At 43.1% G+C, this 19,571-nt stretch overlaps 1 protein-coding gene across 1 annotated transcript in view; it reads left to right on the top strand.

Moving 5' to 3' along the window:
- The window catches only part of GLG1 (golgi glycoprotein 1), an 84,758-nt gene that overhangs the window by 26,463 nt on the left and 38,724 nt on the right, over positions 1-19,571 (top strand). Inside the window, exons 2-7 of the mRNA XM_061593706.1 lie at positions 2,610-2,642; positions 5,919-6,005; positions 14,997-15,212; positions 15,679-15,882; positions 16,439-16,510; positions 17,316-17,499. Of these exons, the coding sequence (XP_061449690.1) occupies positions 2,610-2,642; positions 5,919-6,005; positions 14,997-15,212; positions 15,679-15,882; positions 16,439-16,510; positions 17,316-17,499 (796 nt within the window). The remainder of the gene's footprint in view (positions 1-2,609; positions 2,643-5,918; positions 6,006-14,996; positions 15,213-15,678; positions 15,883-16,438; positions 16,511-17,315; positions 17,500-19,571) is intronic.

Below are 19,571 nucleotides of genomic sequence, written 5' to 3'. Positions count from 1 at the left end.
TAGCTTATTAAAGCTTGCTGAGGGAGTTTGACTGAGTGGATTCAGGGTGTGGTCAATGCGTCGTTGCAGGAGGGAGTGGCTCCAGCCACTCTGAAAGAGGCAGTGATCCAACTGCTCCTGAAAAGCCCACCCTGGACCCATTGGTTTGTGACATCTACCGACTGGTTGCAAATACCCCCTTCTTAGGGAAGGTGATTGAGAAGGTTGTGGTGCAGCAGTTGCAAGTATTCTTGGATGACACAGATTACCTTGACCCATTCCATTCTGGGTTTAGGCCTGGTTATGGGACTAAATTGGCCTTGGTCACCCTAATGGATGACCTTTATCGTGAGAAGGACAGGGGGAGTGCGACCCTGTTATTCTTACTTGATCTCTTGGTGGCTTTTGATACCATTGACCATGGTATCCTCCTGGGCCGACTTGCTGAAATGGGTATCGGAGGCACTGGTTTACAATGGTTCCAATCCTATCTCCAAGGTCATTTTCAGAGAATAGCATTCACAATAGGTCTTTCGCCCCCCTGGCAGTTGTGTTGTGGGGTGATGCAGGGTACCATCTTGTCCCCCATGCTGTTTAACATCTATATGAAGCACTTGGGAGTGGTCATCGGGAGATTTGGGGTGAGGTGTCAGCAGTATGCTGATGATACCCAGCTCTTTTTCTCTGTAACATCTGAATTGGGAGAGGCCGTGCAAGCCCTGAACTAATGCCTGGACTCAGTGGTGGGCTGAATGAGGGCCAGTAAACTGACTCTGAATCCTAGCAAGACGGAGACACTGTGGGTTGATGGTTCCCGAGTTCAGATAATTGGTCAGTTGCCTGTATTGGATGGGATCATACTCCCTCTGAAAGAGCAGGTCCGTAGTCTGGGGGTGCTCCTGGATCCATCTTTGTTGCTAGAGGCCCTGGGGACCTTGTGGCTAGAAGTGCCTTTTACCAGCTTTGGCTGGTAAGATAGCTGCAGCCATTTCTGGACCAGGATAGCCTGACCACTGTTGTCCATGCACTGGTAACCTCCAGGGTGGATTACTGTAATGTGCTCTATGTGGGGCTGCCCTTGAGGTTGGTCCGGAAGCTGCAGCTGGTGCAAAATGCGGTGGCAAGATTGCTCCCTGGGGCAGGGTATTGTCAGCATGTCACCCCACTGCTGAAAGAATTGCACTGGCTACCTGTTAGCTATCAGGCTAAGTTCAAGGTTCTAGTTTCGTTGTACAAAGCCCTATACAGCTTGGGACCAGGATACCTGAAAGACCCTCTAACCCAGCCTTTCCCAATCAGTGTGCCTCCAGATGTTGTTGGACCAGAACTCCCATCTTTCCTGACCATTGGCAATGCTGGCTGAGGCTGATGGGAGTTGTGGTCCAACAACATCTGGAAGCACACTGGTTGGGAAAGGCTGCTCTAACGCCTTATATACCCAGCAGATCACTACGCTCTGCAGGTGAGGGCCTCCTGCAGATACCATCTTATCAGGAGATTTGTTCTGCACAACATAGGAAACGACCTTTAGTGTAGTGGCACCTACACTTTGGAATTCCCTCCCGTTAGATAGTAGACAGGCGCCATCTCTGTTACCTTTTGGCACCTACTGAAGACCTTCCTCTTTCAACAAGCCTTTTAAGTAGAGACCTTATCCCAGTCTGCATCTGTGTTGGAATTGCTTTTCAATATGTTTTTAAACCTTTTTTAAAAAAATGTTTTTAAAGGTGTTTTGTTTTAATATGTTTTTAAGGATGTTTTCATTTTAATATATTTTAAAATCTGTTTTTATGATGTGTTAAAGTGTTTTTAGCCCTTTTGTTTGCTGCCCTGGGATCCTACTAGGAGGAAGGGTGGGATGTAAGTTTAGTAAATATGTACATAAATAAATAAAATAATAATGTGCAAGGAGGGAGTACAGTGCATGGGAAATAGCCTGGGAAGTCCTGATTGAAGTCCTGGCTGAGCAGAGGCCTACAGCTAAAGGGTTTTTTGACCTGTTGGTGGCAGTTTGTAGACAGGGGGTGCGGGGAAATAATGCAACCTCCTCTTCCCATAGAGCTCATTCCTCTGTTGGTGAGGAGACTTCATAACTTCTGCTCTTCTGTTCCTGATTGTACATAGTAGTACAGGTCCAAAGGAGGCAGCGTAAAATTTGTGTGGGTTTTGTTAGCACTTCTGTATGTTACGAAAGTGTAATTCATAATTGTGAACTGTTACACACAGGCAGGAAAAAATGCAGAATGTTTTATAATCTGAAGAGGTCATCAAAGACATTTCATGAATGAAATGCTTGCTTTTGTTTGATGGAACTCTAGCATGCATTGTAATCCTCAAGACTGTCTAAATTGTTTCTTTATGAAATAATACTTTTGGAAAAGCAGTGTAAGATCAATATGAAAAAAACCCCTATGGCTGTTGCCTTTCAGTCGAGCTCAGTCTCTTGGTGACAAATTGATTAGATTAGATAAATTACTGTTTAATCTGTGGGCTGATGATCTTTTGTAGTCTAATTTCAAAGTTTATTTAATAATGTACATTATTCTGAAACAATTGTATGTGGCTTTTTGGAAGACAGTGTAACCTGACCTACTCTGAATTAATGTCACTTTCTTTTTCTTTTTTTCCAGCCGGAAAATGAAATCTCATCAGACTGCAACCATGTAAGTGTGCCATTTTTCTACTGGGGCGGCACTTGCTCCTTTATTTAGGAATTCATATATTTCCTTTCAAAATGGAGTGTTCTCAAGACAGCTTACAATTAATATGGAAAGCCAAAATATCTTTAAAAAAGATTAAAGATTGGAAGAATGGAGAGTAGATTACAGATGTTATGGAATGGGCTGGGGAAAGCAGTATATGACAATTTCCAATCAGACCAGTAAAAATCTCATATGACAGAGAAAATGCAGTTTAATAAACATGTCATAATTTTAATAAAACCAGATTAAAATAAAAAGATATTTAAAGGCCACCTAAAAGCTAACAGGGAAGTAGCCTTGCATCAGTGGCTCCCAAACTTTCCTCCCCACAGACCATAAAAATCATTAAGTGTTCATGCCTGTGATAGCACTTGTGCTGTGCTACGTTGCAATTGAATCAGCATTAAACAACTTAATTCTAGCCTCCCATTAAGTTTTCTGCTAATTCTCTCCACTCCTCTTAAATGCCTCCTCTGCTGTCACTTCCAGTTCATCCCGCTCAGCTTCTGGGTGGATTGCTTGTCATAGAATAGTAGAGTTGGAAGCGGCCTATGAGGCCATCGAGTCTCCCTGCTCCGTGCAGGAATGCAACGTCTCAATCATCCCAGAGTGCAGGACACGGAATAATGGGCTTAATTTACAAGAAGCCAGGTTTTGGTTGAACATCAGGAAAACTTCCTGTCTGTTAGAGCAGTATGTCAATGGAACCAACTACCTAGGGAGGTGGTGGGTTTTCCAACACTGGGAGCATTCAAGAGGTTGGACCCCATGTTCAACCTTTGGCAGGATTGGAAGAATGGAGAGTAGGTTACAGATGTTATGGAGGGCTCTCAGGAAAACACAGGTAAATGCTTCCAGAAACCTCAGGCAGCTCCATGTCTAGTGAATCTATTGATGTCAGTAATCCCGCTTCGCCTATGCCGGAGAGAGAGGAATTGTTACTGGCACCTAGCCCAGACTTAGCCATTGAACAGATAGACTCCAATAAACAGACTGGACTCTTCCAAAGGGATAAGAATGAGAGTAGTTTGTCATAGCCAGAGACAACCATTTCTCCAAGGTCATGCAGACTGAGGAAAAGGAGGCTTCAGAAATTCTCCTCTCCTTCTAGATGGAGTCCCCGCCTTGCTGAAAAGGCTAGAAAGTGCTAAAATTAGCTCAGGCAAATAGAGTGCCCACCCACTTCTTTTATTTAGAATGTTTGGGTGTGATAAGATTGTTGCAACAACTCTCCATTGCTGCTTCCATGCCTAGATTGTAGCTGTTCTGTATCCTGATATGCCTTGTATGTTTTGATGCTGCATTCCTGAACTGACTGCTAGAATACAAGCTTCATGCACAACCCAGTCATTGATCCTGAGTCTGCTTCTCTAGCCAGGACATCGCCAGGTTCTAAGAACAACGGAGCATCTGTTGCACCCACTGTTCTTCACAGACACTCTGTGGACTGCCTGAATGACACTCGCAGTGCATTGTTTGGGAACCACTACCTTAAATGATGCGTATCACTTTGCAATATTTGTTGCTAGCAAATTGGCATCTTTCTGGGATCCTAGGCCGGCTCCTTAAAGTAGTAAAAGGTCACATTTCTTTATTTCTCTATGACCATCTACATCACAGGTGGGGAACCTGTGGCCCCCCAGAAGTTGTTGGATCCCAACTTCCATCTGCCCCAGCAGGTATGGCCAGTGGGAGTTGTAGCCCAGCAACATCTGGAGGGCCAAAGGCTCCCTACACCTGACCCATATGGACAGAATTTTGATTTCCAATAGAATGCCTGGCTGATACAAATTTTCCTTTGTGATCATTTTGATATGAACATCTGTACTAATTCCAGGCAAGCAGTACAACATTATATTTGTGTTTATGTAGGCACTGAAGAATACCTTAATTAAAATGGTCCTCTGTGGTGGCGCTCCAACTTATTCAACTGGTGTTGATGTTACAGTCTTTTTGGCACCAGGTTAAGACTGCTTTGTTTGCACAGGCCTTTTAAAGTGACTGCCTCTGCCTTCCATCTGTTTTTTGCTTTTTAGCTGTTGTCTTTTTAGCTTTTATTTTATAATGGATCATATTTTGCTGCTGTAATTTTTTTATTGTTATATGTCATTCTGGGATCCATTTAAATGGAGGATGGTACAGAAATTTTTAAAATAAATAATAAGAAATAAAAATGCAAAGCTAAATAGTTAGTGAGCTGTGTAATTTACCGCGTGCAGCAGTTGCTGCAGCAAATGTCACTTACCTGTACTCACTCCTACCATGGCTATAGATTGGTGCTTTGCAGGGCTGAGGAAACTAAGGCAACTGTAACCTCTTCCTCTGTCTCTGCCATAGATAATTCAGTATTTAAAAAAGTCAGGAATAATGGGGGTTGTGGGAGGAGACTGTCAGCTGCCTTTACTTAGCATTATGCTTTTTGTTGTAGGGGGAGGAGAAAGAGAGCAAAGAATGTATGAGCATTTTTATGGGTAACCCCATAGCACTTATTTGCTAGGTTGCTGTAAGACCCTCTTCATAGTTTCAGTTGTTTTCCCCACTTTTGTCTTTAAGAAGCATCTACTAAGTCTTCAAGGCTGGTGTTGGCTTATGTACATAATGCATTTTTGGAACTGGTCATAGTCTTATGATGTGTATTTCTTATATACCGCTCATCCACTTGAAATGGTTTCAGCGACTTAGAATGCTAAAATACATTTTTTTAAAAATACACTAAAAATAGCTGAAAAATAGGTATATAATTGGCTTAGCAGTGGAATGCTCTCATGGTATGTAGCTGTTTAAAGGGTTGTTGGGTCAGGTGGATAAGACTGAATAGCTATGGATCCCATCATGAGCACAGGAGCCCAAGCCGCACTAATCATTGCCCTGTTTGCTTTCTGATTCTTCATGAATACAAGCTGTCATTGAATTTCAGAAAAAGTTGAGATTTATATACCACATTTCCACCTGAAGTCTGCATTCTTCTACTGATGCAGCATCGGTGTATTAATGTGTTTCTGAGAATATTTTGAAAACTGCTGTGCAGAAAATGTATTGATTAGCTTGTGTTTGCATAGATTTAAATCTTAACTTGTACAAAGCAGCCTAAATACCACAATGAAAAATATAGTTAGATGAGGCTAAGTTGCTTTATTAAGTCTGAATCATCTTCCTGTTTGGTATCGTTGATCATGAAAAAGTCTGCAGTAGAAAAATAACATGTGATTTACCTTGTGTTTCTTACTTTCTTTCCAGCTGTTGTGGAACTACAAGTTGAACCTGACCACAGATCCAAAATTTGAATCAGTGGCTAGAGAGGTTTGCAAGTCCACTATTTCAGAGGTAAGACTGAGGGAGATTCGGTGGTGGGCAGTGCATGTTTAGCTTTATTTCTACCTAAGAAAACATTGAACTCTTGTTGAGATGAATTGAATGAGATTTTAAAGAGCCTTATTAATGTGTTTTAAATATAACAGCTGAAAGCTATGGGATTATTCTTTTTGTACTTTCCAGGACACTATTTTAATTGATGGCACAAGTGGAACATGTTAATAGGCCACTAACCTATTCTAGATTTAGACCATCTTGTTCTTGCTACCAAGGACGGGTACACTAGAGTTGTATATTGGGCTCCTGCTGGGAGGAAGGGCGGGATGTAAATCAAATAACAAGCAAACAAACAGATATTGAAAAAGAGTAATGGTTACTTTATGCCTTTCTAATTGTTTTTGCTTGCAAGAGTTGCAGTTGCAGCCTGAGAATGTTGACGATGTAGACAGCAGCATCCTTCCAGGCTTGTCCTTTTCTGTGTTTCTTGATAACTCCTAATCAAGGGATGCTGGGGCACAGCGAATGCTTAACTAAGAGAAAGTCCTTGTTGCCTTTTGAAGGAGACAGTGACGAGATCACTGAGACAATACCCTCCTTTTAGACAATACTAAGTTTTCCAATTACAGTTTACTGGTTGCAAACCACCTACCTACTTGTTGATCAGAGTGCTTAAGTAGGTGGTGATGGCACACCATCAGATGTCTCTTGTTGACTCAGATATTCAAAACTCATTTCAGTCTGGTTTCAGTTTTGGGAACTGCAGTTACTTTGGTGGTTCTGATTGACAACTTCACCTACAAGAAGAACAAGGGGAGTGCAAAGCTTCTAATTCTCCTGGATCTTGCAGAGGGATTTGATACCATGGCATACTGCAACCGCTACCAGGGATGGGACATGGTGACACCGCCACTACTCACTGGAGTCTAATGGCTTCCCTTCTGCCTGGAGGGCTGATTAGTTGATTCCAGAAAGTGATACTACTGTGTAACCCTTTTGTACTTAAGATAGGGAGTGCTGCAGGGTTCTGACTCTCCTCTCATACTGTGTTAAAACCTACAAGAAACTGCTGGAAGAGGTCAACAGTGTGAAGTGTCATCAATAAGTCTTATTTCTTCTGTTCATTTAGTCATGATGTGGTAGTGGATGTCTTGAGTCATTGCTTTGACTCAATAATGGGCTGGGTGAGGGCTAATTAACTAATCTGCCTCCCCCTCCCTCTCTCCCCCTCCTTTCCTCCCCCCTCCCTCTCCCCCTCCCTCTCCCCCCTCTCTCTCTGGCAATGGTAAGCTGTATTCAGAGGGGGCTTACCATTGCCTTCCTCTGAGGCACTGACTGGCCCAAGGTCACCCAGTGAGCTTCATGGTTGCGTGTGAATTCAAACCATGGTCTTCCAGGTTGTCATCCAACACCTTAATATACACAGTATATTATGCAGCCACATACACTATAGCCAGTGTGGATTTTTCACATTCTGCAGTGTTAAATTGAAAATACCCCCATGCCACCACTCACCATATGCTCAGAGGCACATGTTACCAAATTTTTACAAGCTACACAGGAAGTGGATTGGACTGTGAAAGATCAACCCAAATTGTGTTTGCATTTTGACAAATTTGTAGGGCAGTCCAATATCTCGAGAGAGGAGGTCAGGTCTCCTCCTGCTCCCCTGGTGCATTCACTATAGCTGACCAATTTCCTTACTTTTAAAAGTTTGATAGAAATATCTGTGGGATTTAGGTACGTTCTTAAACCGCAAGGTTTTTTGCCTATTAGTGAATATATGTATATGTCGCTTGTCAAAGGCTAGGGTAAAGAGGTTCATCTTCAGCATTTGCTGAAATTGTACAGTGAAGTTCCCAGATGCATGTCTGTGGGGAGGGAATTCCACAACTTAGGGTCTGCCAAAGCAAATGCCCTCTCCTGAGCCACCCCACCCCCTGAGCTTCTGAGGGTGGCAGAACTACCAAGAGGGCCCCCTCTGCTGATCTTATCATCCAAGAGGTTCTGTAATAAAGAAGGTGGTCTTTTAGACATTTGGGGCCTTAGTCATTTAGGGCTTAAATACTAACATGAGCACCTTCATTTGGGCCCAGAAACATACTGGCAACCAGAGCAGCTGTTTTAAAACGGATGAGATCTAAATGGAACCCCAGCCACTAATCTGGCCACTGTAGTTTGGACCAATTAAAGTTTCCAACTCACCTTCAAGGGCAGCTCCACATAAAGCGCTTTGCAATAATCCAGTCTGGAGGATTACTAGAGCATGGAGTACAGTGGCCAAGTCATTTGTGTCCATAAGGGTCTGTAGCTGGTGAACCAACTGTAGCTGGAAAAACAGTGACAGTGCCCCAAGCTGAGGACCTGCTCCTTCCAGGAGAACTGTCCAGGATAAGTAGTCTCTCCACCTCCCAGATGTGAGAGCCTAGAACACCTAACACCTTTGCCTTTTCAGGATTCCATTTCAATTTACTGGCCCAAATCCAGCCCATCACTGCCTCCAAGCACTATTATTATTATTATTATTATTATTTATTAAATTTATATACCGCCCGACTAGCAATAGCTCTCTGGGCGGTGAACATAAAATAGCATAAAAATACAATGAATAACAAAATAATACTAAAATACAATCAACAATCCAATACAATAAACATTTTAAAAAGTAAATCAGTGTAACTTAAAATGCTTCCGAGAATAGGAAGGTTTTGACCTGGCGCCGGAAGGAGAGCAGAGTCGGCGCCAGGCGTACTTCCTCAGGGAGACTGTTCCATAGTTCGGGGGCCACCACTGAGAAGGCCCTAGATCTTGTCATCACCCTCCGGGCCTCCCTGTGAGTTGGAACCCGGAGGAGGGCCTTCGTAGCAGAATGTAGTGCACGGGCCGGTTCATATCGGAAGAGGCGTTCCGCAAGGTATCGTGGTCCCGCACCGTATAAGGCTTTATAGGTTAATACCAACACTTTGAATCTAGCCCGGAAACATATTGGCAACCAGTGCAAGCTGGCCAGAACAGGTGTTATATGCTCGGACCGCTTGGTCCTTGTCAGCAATCTGGCCGCCGCATTTTGCACTAGTTGTAGCTTCCGAACTGTCTTCAAAGGTAGCCCTACGTAAAGCGCATTACAGTAATCCAAACGTGAGGTTACCAGAGCATGTACCACTGATGTAAGGTCCTCTTTACTCAAATAGGGACGTAGCTGGGCTACCAACCGAAGTTGGTAAAACGCATTCCTAACCACCGAGGCTACTTGAGCCTCAAGTGAGAGGGAAGAGTCTAAAAAGACTCCCAGACTACGAACCCGGTCCTTTAGGGGGAGTGTAACCCCGTCCAGGACAGGGTATATATCCACCATCCGATCAGAGAACCCGTCCACCAACAGCATCTCAGTCTTGTCTGGATTGAGCTTCAGTTTGTTAACTCTCATCCAGTCCATTGTCGAGGCCAGGCAACGGTTCAGAAAATTGACAGCCTCACCTGAAGAAGATGAAAAGGAGAAGTAGAGCTGCGTGTCATCAGCATACTGATGACAACGCACTCCAAAACTCCTGATGACCTCTCCCAACGGCTTCATGTAGATATTAAAAAGCATGGGAGACAAAACGGAACCCTGCGGGACCCCACATTGGAGAACCCACGGTGTCGAGCAACGTTCCCCAAGCACTATCTTCTGGAGACGACCCGCCAAGTAGGAGCGGAACCACTGCCAAGCAGTACCTCCAACTCCCAACTCCGCGAGCCTCTCCAGAAGGATACCATGGTCGATGGTATCAAAAGCCGCTGAGAGATCAAGGAGAATCAACAGAGTTACACTCCCTCTGTCTCTTTCCCGACATAGGTCATCGTACAGGGCGACCAAGGCTGTCTCAGTGCCAAAACCGGGCCTAAAACCCGATTGAAATGGATCTAGATAATCAGTTTCATCCAATAGCACCTGGAGCTGGCCAGCAACCACCCGTTCCAAGACCTTGCCCAGGAATGGAACATTCGCCACTGGCCTGTAGCTGTTAAAATTGTCTGGGTCCAAGGAAGGCTTTTTCAGGAGTGGTCTCACCACTGCCTCTTTCAGACAGCCCGGGACCACTCCCTCTCGTAAAGAGGCATTTATCACTTCCTTGGCCCAGCTAGTCTAGCACTTCAACCATTCTCCTGGTTCCGATGGAACAGAGAGATAGAGCTGGGCGTCATCTGCGTATTGATGACCCTTCACTCCAAATCTCTTGACGATAGCTCCCCACTGTTAAATAGGTGTTAAATAGCATGGAGGACAAGATGGAACCCTGTGGAACACCACAGGAAAGCTCCCATGGTGGCAAGCAGTAGCCTTCCATAAGTACTTTTTGGAAGCACCTCTGGAGGCAGGAGCAGAACCACTGAAGCACAGTGCCCCTGGCCCCCATATTCCTGAAGGATACTGTGGTCAACAGTATAGGAAGCTACTGAGAGAGCAAGGAGAATGAGCAGGCTCACTGTCTCCTGACAAATTTAATCAGCCCAGGGTGACCAAGGCAGTTTCAGTGAAGCCAGACTGGAATGGAGTGGAATCAGTTTTCTCCAAGCATGCCAGAAGCTGGATCACCACCACCTACTTGAAGACCTTGGCCAAAATGATAGCACTGTGACTCATCTATGGTACTTCACAGTTCATGGCCAGAAATGTAAGAGCCATCCATCATGTACTATACATATGGCCTTTATTGGTTGACAGGTACAGGGCTTCAGGGAAGAATTTTACTTTGCTTTCCTGGGCTTGTTCTTCCCCTGGACATGCTGAATTGAGTTGTGTTATTTAGGGCACCTCTTTTTCCTCACCATTCCAGTCAATATTTGATAGTTCTGCAGTTAATGGTCAGATTTTTTCCCTGTAATACATTTGGGATTGGCTTAGGTTCCTTAATCACCCTTTGTTTTGATTCACCCCTGGCAAGCGACAACTTTCTTTGGGTTAGAATCCTTTTCCTTGGGTGCTTTGTTATACGCGCTGTGGAAATCTTGCACTGGTTGTGACTTGGTGGATGCCTGGGCATTCAGAAACCAAAGAAAGAAGCCCCACTCTAGCTTAAATGAACTGTACGGGACCATGAAGTCTTGTGCCTGAGGTGGTTTCAGAACAATTATCCTGGCATCTAAGAATATTTTAAAGTAAATTCTAGGTACACCTATTTGTTTCCATTGTGCATCCCTCATTTTTAAAAAAGCACACACAGAACTATCTTAGATTGGGTGATCATTACCACTTTTAGGATATAATAAAAGATGGTGGAGATAACAAGAAGCATGAAATTGATTATTAATTTAGCTACACTGGGAACTGAAATTGAAGCCAAATGAAAAGATGGGGACACTGCAACGTGGTAGTCAGTTGGGATGAGTTTGGAATTTATTAACATAAAAATTAGTAGGTTATATGAAGGGAGAGGAGCTGACAGTTTTATTTGATGGGACTCTCTTTAACTATAGAAAGTCCAGATACAAGCATAGAATGTTCCATTGTGAAGTATGAAATCTTTGTTAAGGGATTGATTGATTAATTTGTTGTATATGATTAAGTTTAGATTTTTAAAATGTGGTTAATGTAGAGATAACTATTACTGAGACAAATTAAGACCCCAGAATTTGTAGTTATTTTGTCTGAAAAATTATGTAGAAGATGAATTTCTGAGTTGAGAACAGATTTAATGTTAAATTATGCATTATGGTTGTTTATCCAAATACAGAAATACAGCACCCCGACTTGCTTTTGAATTAGAAACTGGTGGTGGTATCAGTGAGAACATAAAGGTTAGGTTTTCAGGATGTGTAATATGTTATTGAAATTATCTTGCAGTTATGAGAAATAACAAATAATACTCTGCAACTGTAGATTTTGGGTTCTCTTTATGACTGAAAGTTCAGTGGACTTTTCAAATACATATTCATAATTCTCATTATTTGTAGGTTAATAATGTAAGTTAAACCAAAGGCCTTGCTTTGTTTGGCCACTTAAAATAATGAGAGTGAAGGATGCATTCATCCACATATACTTGTCATGTCCTGTTTGCTGCTGACAAGTTGTCTTGGTAACGTCTTCTTTAGATTTTGAACCCCAATATGTGTTATGATTCCTAAGAACCAAGGTTCCTCTTGTAAGTAACAAAACCCTCTAGATGTGTTATGGGAGATACAATTATTATAAAGAAGAGCCAGCAAGAACAACCATGAGTAATACAACTCTTATTTTATTTATCTATCCCTAATACAGAAAATACTTTCCCTAAGAATGATTAGAAGAGCATTGATCAGGTCTTACAATATAAAAGTATACTTTACTAAGCCTGGGTCTCAATCTCACAACCAAGTTAGAGAGCGAGCACTCTTACCGTCTAAAAAGCTCCTTATATGCTCTTCTACCCTGTCTAAAAGCCACCTCAACATGATAACTTGTCACTACATAGTGCTAATGATATTCTTATAAAATGTGGTTAATAAGACATTGGTTTCTTTACCTAGTAAGCCATCAAACCGCTAAGATTAAAAAGGTTCTGTTCCTTAGAGTGCGGTCAAGCGGTTGCTGTCATTCAAAGTTCATCTTGCGGTTCCTGCATAAAGCTAGCATAATACTAAAAACCAGCTGTTTCCTGCTTTTCTAAAAAGTTGCTACCTCAGGCCAGACCACATTATTTCCTGTTAGATCTAGAGTTTCTGAAGCGGTTTTTTATTTCTTAACACATCAACCCTTCGGGCGGGGGGAGGAGATGACAGTCTGGTTCGGTTAAAGGTCATGCCCGAGGTCTGATATGCTCCTGCTACGTATCTTCTAGACATTCCAAATCTAGGATTTGTATTGGGGAGAATCACAATAGTTCCTAGGGGTGGGGGTGGTGTCTGATTAATCCATGCCTGCATCTCTGATCTTTTTATTGGCTTTATTTGTTAAAACAGGACAAGTTCCAGACATATTTTTACCACTCTCCTGTGACAAGGTGACAGCTGAAAAGGCCTCTGCCTAAATAGAATGGGGTTGGGTTTAGGGTGGCCACATAAAGAAGAGGACAGGGCTGCTGCAGCTTTAACAGTTTACATGTAGAAGAGGAAAACTTTGAACCATTTCATGCTTTGCAGTCAAAATGCCAGGAGGGCATTTGGATATTTATCTCCAGACCTTTCTGTCTTCCAGTAGTCCTGTGTAAATCAGTAGTAAAGGGACTTTTTTGGTAACTGCAGGAACTATTTTACGTAACTTGTTTATAGTACAGTAGGGCCCCACTCATACAGCAGGTTATGTTCCGGAACCCCGCTGTAAAGCGAAAACCGCTGTAAAGCGGAACCCATTGACCAAAATGGCGCCCGACTGCAAAAAAACGCTGTAAAAGCGGAACAAGCGCTATAAGAGCAGGGCCTTTCTGCAATTGACAACCGCTGCATTAGCGGAACACTGTAAAGCGAAGCACTGTAAAGCGGGCCCCTACTGTATGGAGGTAAAAACAAACTAGTATGAGGGGGCTCAAAACCAGATACAAAATCTAGAGACGAGAGAACGCAAACAGCTGCAAAGAGAGATGAGTTCCATTTTGCTTCTTCATGTAAACTGTTCAAAAAAGCCATGTTGGGGTTCCTTTTGCAAGTTTAATGCGGGTAGCTTTTTTGAGCAGCTTTCAAGAAAGAGCAAATGTGAGAGCTTTCCCTTGACAATGACATACAGTACTTGAAGCACACTGGAAACTCACCAATATTTGTAGCTTTGTCTCTGTGAGTGTTTGAGGGGTTCGTAATTCACACGCCCATCTTAAGATGAAGGCAGCCAAGTATGAACAACTGCAGTGCTCTAAGCTGTTCCTCTAACCCTGCCATTATAAAGCCAAATGCATACTTGTTTTTCTCTTGTAGCACTGCTTTGTACAGTATGTAGTTGGTTCTGGTGTCTCCTCACGTGCACTAAAGGAACCCTGTATTTTTTAATGTTCCCTCCCAACTGGGATGGTTGGGAACCTCTTCCATGCTACCAGCTGAAGTGTCAGTATATTGAATGCCATTGTGTGATGTAGTGAGTGTCATCCTAGGGCCAGGAAGATTTTCCTTCTTCCAAATTCTTACTCAGCTTGAACCTTATTGAATGACCTTGGCCAATCACACTGTCTCATACTGACCTTCCTCACAGAGTTGTGAGGATCAAAAGGGTGCACCATCTTCAGCTCCCTGGAGGAAAAGACATGGCAAAAATGTAGTGCATTTCACGAGCTGTGTGATGTTTCCCTTTCGTAGAAAATGACTTAAAAGCCAAACCTCTGTAAAAGTCAGCAGTGCCTCTGTCCCCATTCTGTTTTAGACCAGGCTCAGAATATTGGTTCCCAAAACATTATCAGCTTTGCGTTGTGGGTTTTCAAAGGAGAAAATTATAGACTACACTTCATGCTCTGGTTAAAAATTCTCTTATGCAATTCCCTCATACATATGAGATTGTAGCAATGCTGTTCTGTCACTTGCATCTCGTTTAGAATGTAGAATATGGACTTTTATTGTTGGATTGTTGCTGCGGTCATGTGGTGCTTACAATGGCTACCTGAAGTGTGATGGATTAAATTTAAAATGGCTTTCAAGAAACTGAATGGTTACCTGTCCTGGCTATATTTGAGAATCTCACCTGGAGTCTTACCCTGGTACCTTGCTGCCCTTGAGGAACATATTTTGCCTATATTTTCTGCGAATAATATCTTTAGTTACTGAGTGATTATGCCTTGCTCTTAGTGTGGAACTTGCTCGCTAGATGTTCATATTTGCTCCTCAGGGTGAGATCAGTGGAGGTTGACAACCACACTTTTTATTCTCTTGAAACTTTTAGGGGACACACAGTTGGTTCTCACCTTTTCTATTCCTATTTCTTAAAATTAGTATCAAGGTTTTTATATAGTCCCTCGGTATTGAGAGACACCCCAAATGTCCATATAGATAGGGAAGACAGTACATTAAATTACTGACAAATGCCAGGTGATATTCAGACTTCTTTTTATCGTGGGTCTTTCTGGACAGATCAAAGAATGTGCTGATGAACCTGTTGGAAAAGGGTACTTACTGTCCTGCTTAGTAGATCATAGAGGAAACATCACCGAATACCAGTGTCACCAGTACATCACCAAAATGACAGCCATAATTTTCAGTGATTACCGCCTGATCTGTGGTTTCATGGATGACTGCAGAAATGATATTAACATCCTGAAGTGTGGCAGCATTCGACTTGGAGAAAAGGTAATCAGTTACAAAATGTGTCTGGTTCCAGGTCCATTAAATGTGGGTAGAGGGAAGAGGGTTTCATCTCACTAGAATCGGTGGTGCTCTAAAGAAGCCAGTTGATGATGATCTGTGGCCACTATTTAAAATTGCTATTCTATCTCCCTCTGACTTTGTACCACTGCTTGGCAGAAGAAAGTTTCTGGAGTGAGTCTCTGTTCTCTGGAAGAGCACCCTGGGAAGGCTCTGTTAGCCTTTAGTGGACATAGGGTGTCTTCAGAATTAGGCTTACTACAGGCTCTTTCAGGTTTTGGTATTCCACTGGGATACATTGGTGTGTTCACCTGCAGAATGTAGGGGATGGAGACTTAATGTTACATATATATTTAACTGAACCATGTTTCAGCTACATGCTTCTGTAGACCCCTGGAGTAACAGATAGAAGAGTTTCCGGCTACTGGTTAGCTTCTTTCTCTGCTTTCAGGATGCCCATTCTCAAGGTGAGGTGGTGGCATGCCTGGAGAAAGGTCTGGTGAGGGAGGCAGAAGAGAATGAGCCCCGAATGAAAGTCTCAGACTTGTGCAAGAAGGCTATTCTCCGTGTAGCTGAGCTCTCCTCAGATGACTTCCACTTGGACCGACACTTATATTTCGCTTGCCGGGATGATCGAGAGCGTTTCTGTGAAAATGTAAATTGTTTCTCCTCCTCCCTCTTGGACTAGAGGTCCACTGCCCCCCCCCCCAGTCATTCAGTAAATGCCCCTGCATATAACTAATTAAGAGATACAAGAACAGATTTTTCAAAGGTCCAGTGCAAATAATTTAGTCTTAAGTACTGTATAGGCAATCTTTTGAACTCATTTCAGCAATATACATGCAGTGCTTAGTTGTGAGCTAGATGAATGACAGCATAGATGAATGACAGAAGGCATGCCAATCACAAAATGTTGGCCTATGATAAAAAGCAGCCAGTGAGATGTAGAGGATAAAATGTTGCAGTTGGACTAAGGAGATCTGGGTTCAAATCCCCAGTTAACTGTGACTCTCATTGGGTGGCCTTGAATAAACCATTTTGCCTAACCTACTTCATGGGTTTATTAGGATAATATGTGATAATCGCACATGCTCTGCCCTAAGTTCTTTGAAGTAGGAGGAGGATATGAAGGTGTTAAATACATTTCAAAAGTTACAGATACTAACAGAATTCATGAAGTTCATGACCTATATTGTTCCTCTGTTTCACAGACTCAGGCTGGGGAAGGCAGGGTGTACAAGTGTCTCTTTAACCACAAATTTGAAGACTCTATGAGTGAAAAGGTAGGTTTCTCTCACCTGGCCAAATGTTGAATCCACCCCACTAACTTGCCTGAGCCCAAAGTGTCTGCTTCTTGGTTGTCTGCTTCATTTCCAGCAGGCAAGGGATTAGAAACCAGTTAATAATGTTATCTGAGAGTTGGTCTGTTCCTGTCCCATCAGGGTGTGGCAGACAGGAGAGTGTGTGGAAATCTGAGTATAGACTCAGAATTATTTTTTCAAGGCAACAATGTCTGTGTCTGGGACCTGTTGACAAGCTTCTTATCTCTCAACTATAGAATTGGTTTGTGTGGTAGCAGTCAGATACTAGCAATAAGAATTAGGATCTCCGAGGAGGGAGGGAGAGGGCTGTATTTGTCCTTTGAGGTATGTGATATTTCTAGAAGGCAGTGTTTTCGAGTAAAGTACGGACAACACATCCTATTTATTATTCCAGATGTAATGCTCCATTGCTTCCTGGCTTTTAGCAAATAAGAGCACATTGAAATGGCAAGCTATGTTAGCAGTTGGAATGCTTCAAGAACTGTGCGCTTCTACTCTTTGCAATTCTTTCCCCTCCTCTTCAAGGTTGTCTTTTCTAGATAATAACTACACATTTGTTCATGTGAATTTGAACTTTAGCATGCTAAACTCCACCAGCAATATATTCTATTTCTAGTAGTGGCTTGTTCCAAAAATTCAAGCCCAGTGGATTCTCTGTTCCTTTGTCCAGTATGGGCCAAATTAGTCTCTGGGTGACAAAGGAGTGGTGCGTGCATGTGCCCCAATAGCACGTCAGTAGCACAAGGTATCTTCTCGTTCTCCTTAGTGTCGTGATGCATTGACAACCCGGCAAAAATTGATTGCGCAAGATTACAAAGTCAGTTACTCATTGGCAAAGTCTTGCAAAAGTGACTTAAAGAAGTACCATTGTAACGTAGAGAATCTTCCCCGTTCCCGAGAGGCCCGGCTATCCTATCTGCTGATGTGTTTAGAATCTGCTGTGCACAGAGGTAAGGCATATTTTTCTCTTACTCCTCCAGCCTGTGTACATCTGTTAAAGAATTTGTGAAACATAACTTTGGGTAACAGAAAGTTTTCAGGGCTTTATTGAGAGAGAATAGATAGGGGACAGGATGTTTGGAGAAAGTTGTTACTCCAGCCCACGTGTCCTAAGTGGTGGTGGTACCATTGCTAGAGACTACTTTGTCATGGCAAATGGATTTATTCAAGACAGTGTGTGTGTTAACACAAATACTGCCAAGTCCTCTGCACTGAAAATAAGATGTGCATTTCTTCCAAGACACTTCCAAGAAAGGAGGATCCTCATGCTGTAAATGAAGATGTCTTTCAGGCATCAGGAATCCGCTCATTATGCCCAACTTTCACAGTGCTGTGGCCCTGACTTCTTTGTCTGTCTTGTTTCCCGCTCCAGACTGCAACTCTCCTCCCACTGAGCCTTTGACACTGGATGTTTCCATTTGCCACCTTTGCTTCTTTGGGGGAGGCTGGTGCAGGGGCAGACAGTTTAAGTGCTGTCTGTTATGGGGGCAGCCTGCCTTGTGTCAGCAAATCAGGCACAGTGGCCCAAGAGTTGTTCTAGCTGTTCAGCTTCATATTCTGTCTTGCAATTCCATGATGTGACATTGGCTTAGTTCTAATGGAGAGTGGTAATAGCTGTGATTGCGGGTGGGACTCACTTGATGGAATACTCCCCAATGAAAATAAATTGCTATACCTAGAAAATTAGCATGCCATCATTAGCGTCATTCTTTTGGACACATTCGTTTTCTGTGTGCAGAGAACTTTTTCTGTGACTCTGAAGGGGCATAGCCCAGACACAGATTTACCACAGCCATCAGAACTAGGTTTTACCCAGTGCCTAATCAAAATGCTGCACTTGTGTGATTTAATGCCATCTCTTTGGAGAGCAACCAGAGCAAGCCAGTTTTCTGTGACGTATTCCAGACATGCATTTATTCTAGATCAGAAGAAAGCAAAAGTAGCCACTAAGGGGATGTGCCCTGTCAAGTCTCCCTACTTCTCTCCTTTGTCAAGGAGCCCGGTGAGGATGCCTAGAGTGGGTGATGCCTGTTGGGAAGTTGCCTCCTAGCTCCCCCTTCCTTTTTATTGCACATTCATGATGATATATGCTCTGGATGCTATCAGGGCAGTCATACGCAACCCTGCTTTCAATACTGTTCACGTCTGCAAAAGTTTTGGAGCGGTCAAACTAACTTTTTATACCTCAAATGTTCTGGTTTTTCTTCCTTGTTTTTGTTGTGCAAAATGCCTGAACAGCAATAACATGGTAGACTCTCCATGGTCTTTTGTGACATTTGTCTACCAAATAGCACTAGTCAGCATTTTCAGAAGGATTGAACTTTAAACTATAATAGATTTTAAACAAACTTTATCGTTGAATTTTAAACAACTTGATTACTCCTGAGTCAACATGTACATTATCCGGGCTGTAAATTTTTTGTTGCAGAGGGAGGATTACATGGGAAGATGGGGTGGGTGGGGCTATATACCAGTGGGTGTGGCTGGAGCCAAAGGGGAGTGGGGCTATTCACACAGACATGCCCACACTCATGGGAAGGGCTCGCAGGGGAAGGGTTTACTTGCCCCCCATGTGCCATTGTCTTCATCAGAATTACGCTGTTCCCAGCTTAACAAACAATTGTTTGGCAGTCTCAAGGGAGTGTGATTTATGTGAGGAAGACATTGCATGGGCTTGGGAGAGCATGGACTTGGGGAGGCAGCAAAACAGAGGGGGGTTTGACATTGCTCACCTTTGGGTATCCATGTGGTCTGTATGGAACACCACAGGTTGCCCGCATGTGTTTGAGAGCTAACTGCTTCTGTATTCAATGTTGAGCTAAACTTTGTGCATCCCATTGTAGTCCCCTAGTGTGCTAGTCAGATTGCCAAATATGAGTGTGAGAATTGCAGAACTGGCTCCTTCTCCAAAGCATAAGGCCATGCCCACAGGCTTTTCTGTGCTGAATACTACTTAGCCAAGGCTATACTCAGAATGTTGCCTCAGCTGTGCAGTACTGTGGAAGACCTGTGTCTGGCTGTG

This window comes from Rhineura floridana, chromosome 13, assembly GCF_030035675.1.
Source record: "Rhineura floridana isolate rRhiFlo1 chromosome 13, rRhiFlo1.hap2, whole genome shotgun sequence".
Taxonomy (NCBI): Eukaryota; Metazoa; Chordata; class Lepidosauria; order Squamata; family Rhineuridae; genus Rhineura; species Rhineura floridana.
This window is presented reverse-complemented; position numbering and strand designations above follow the sequence as displayed.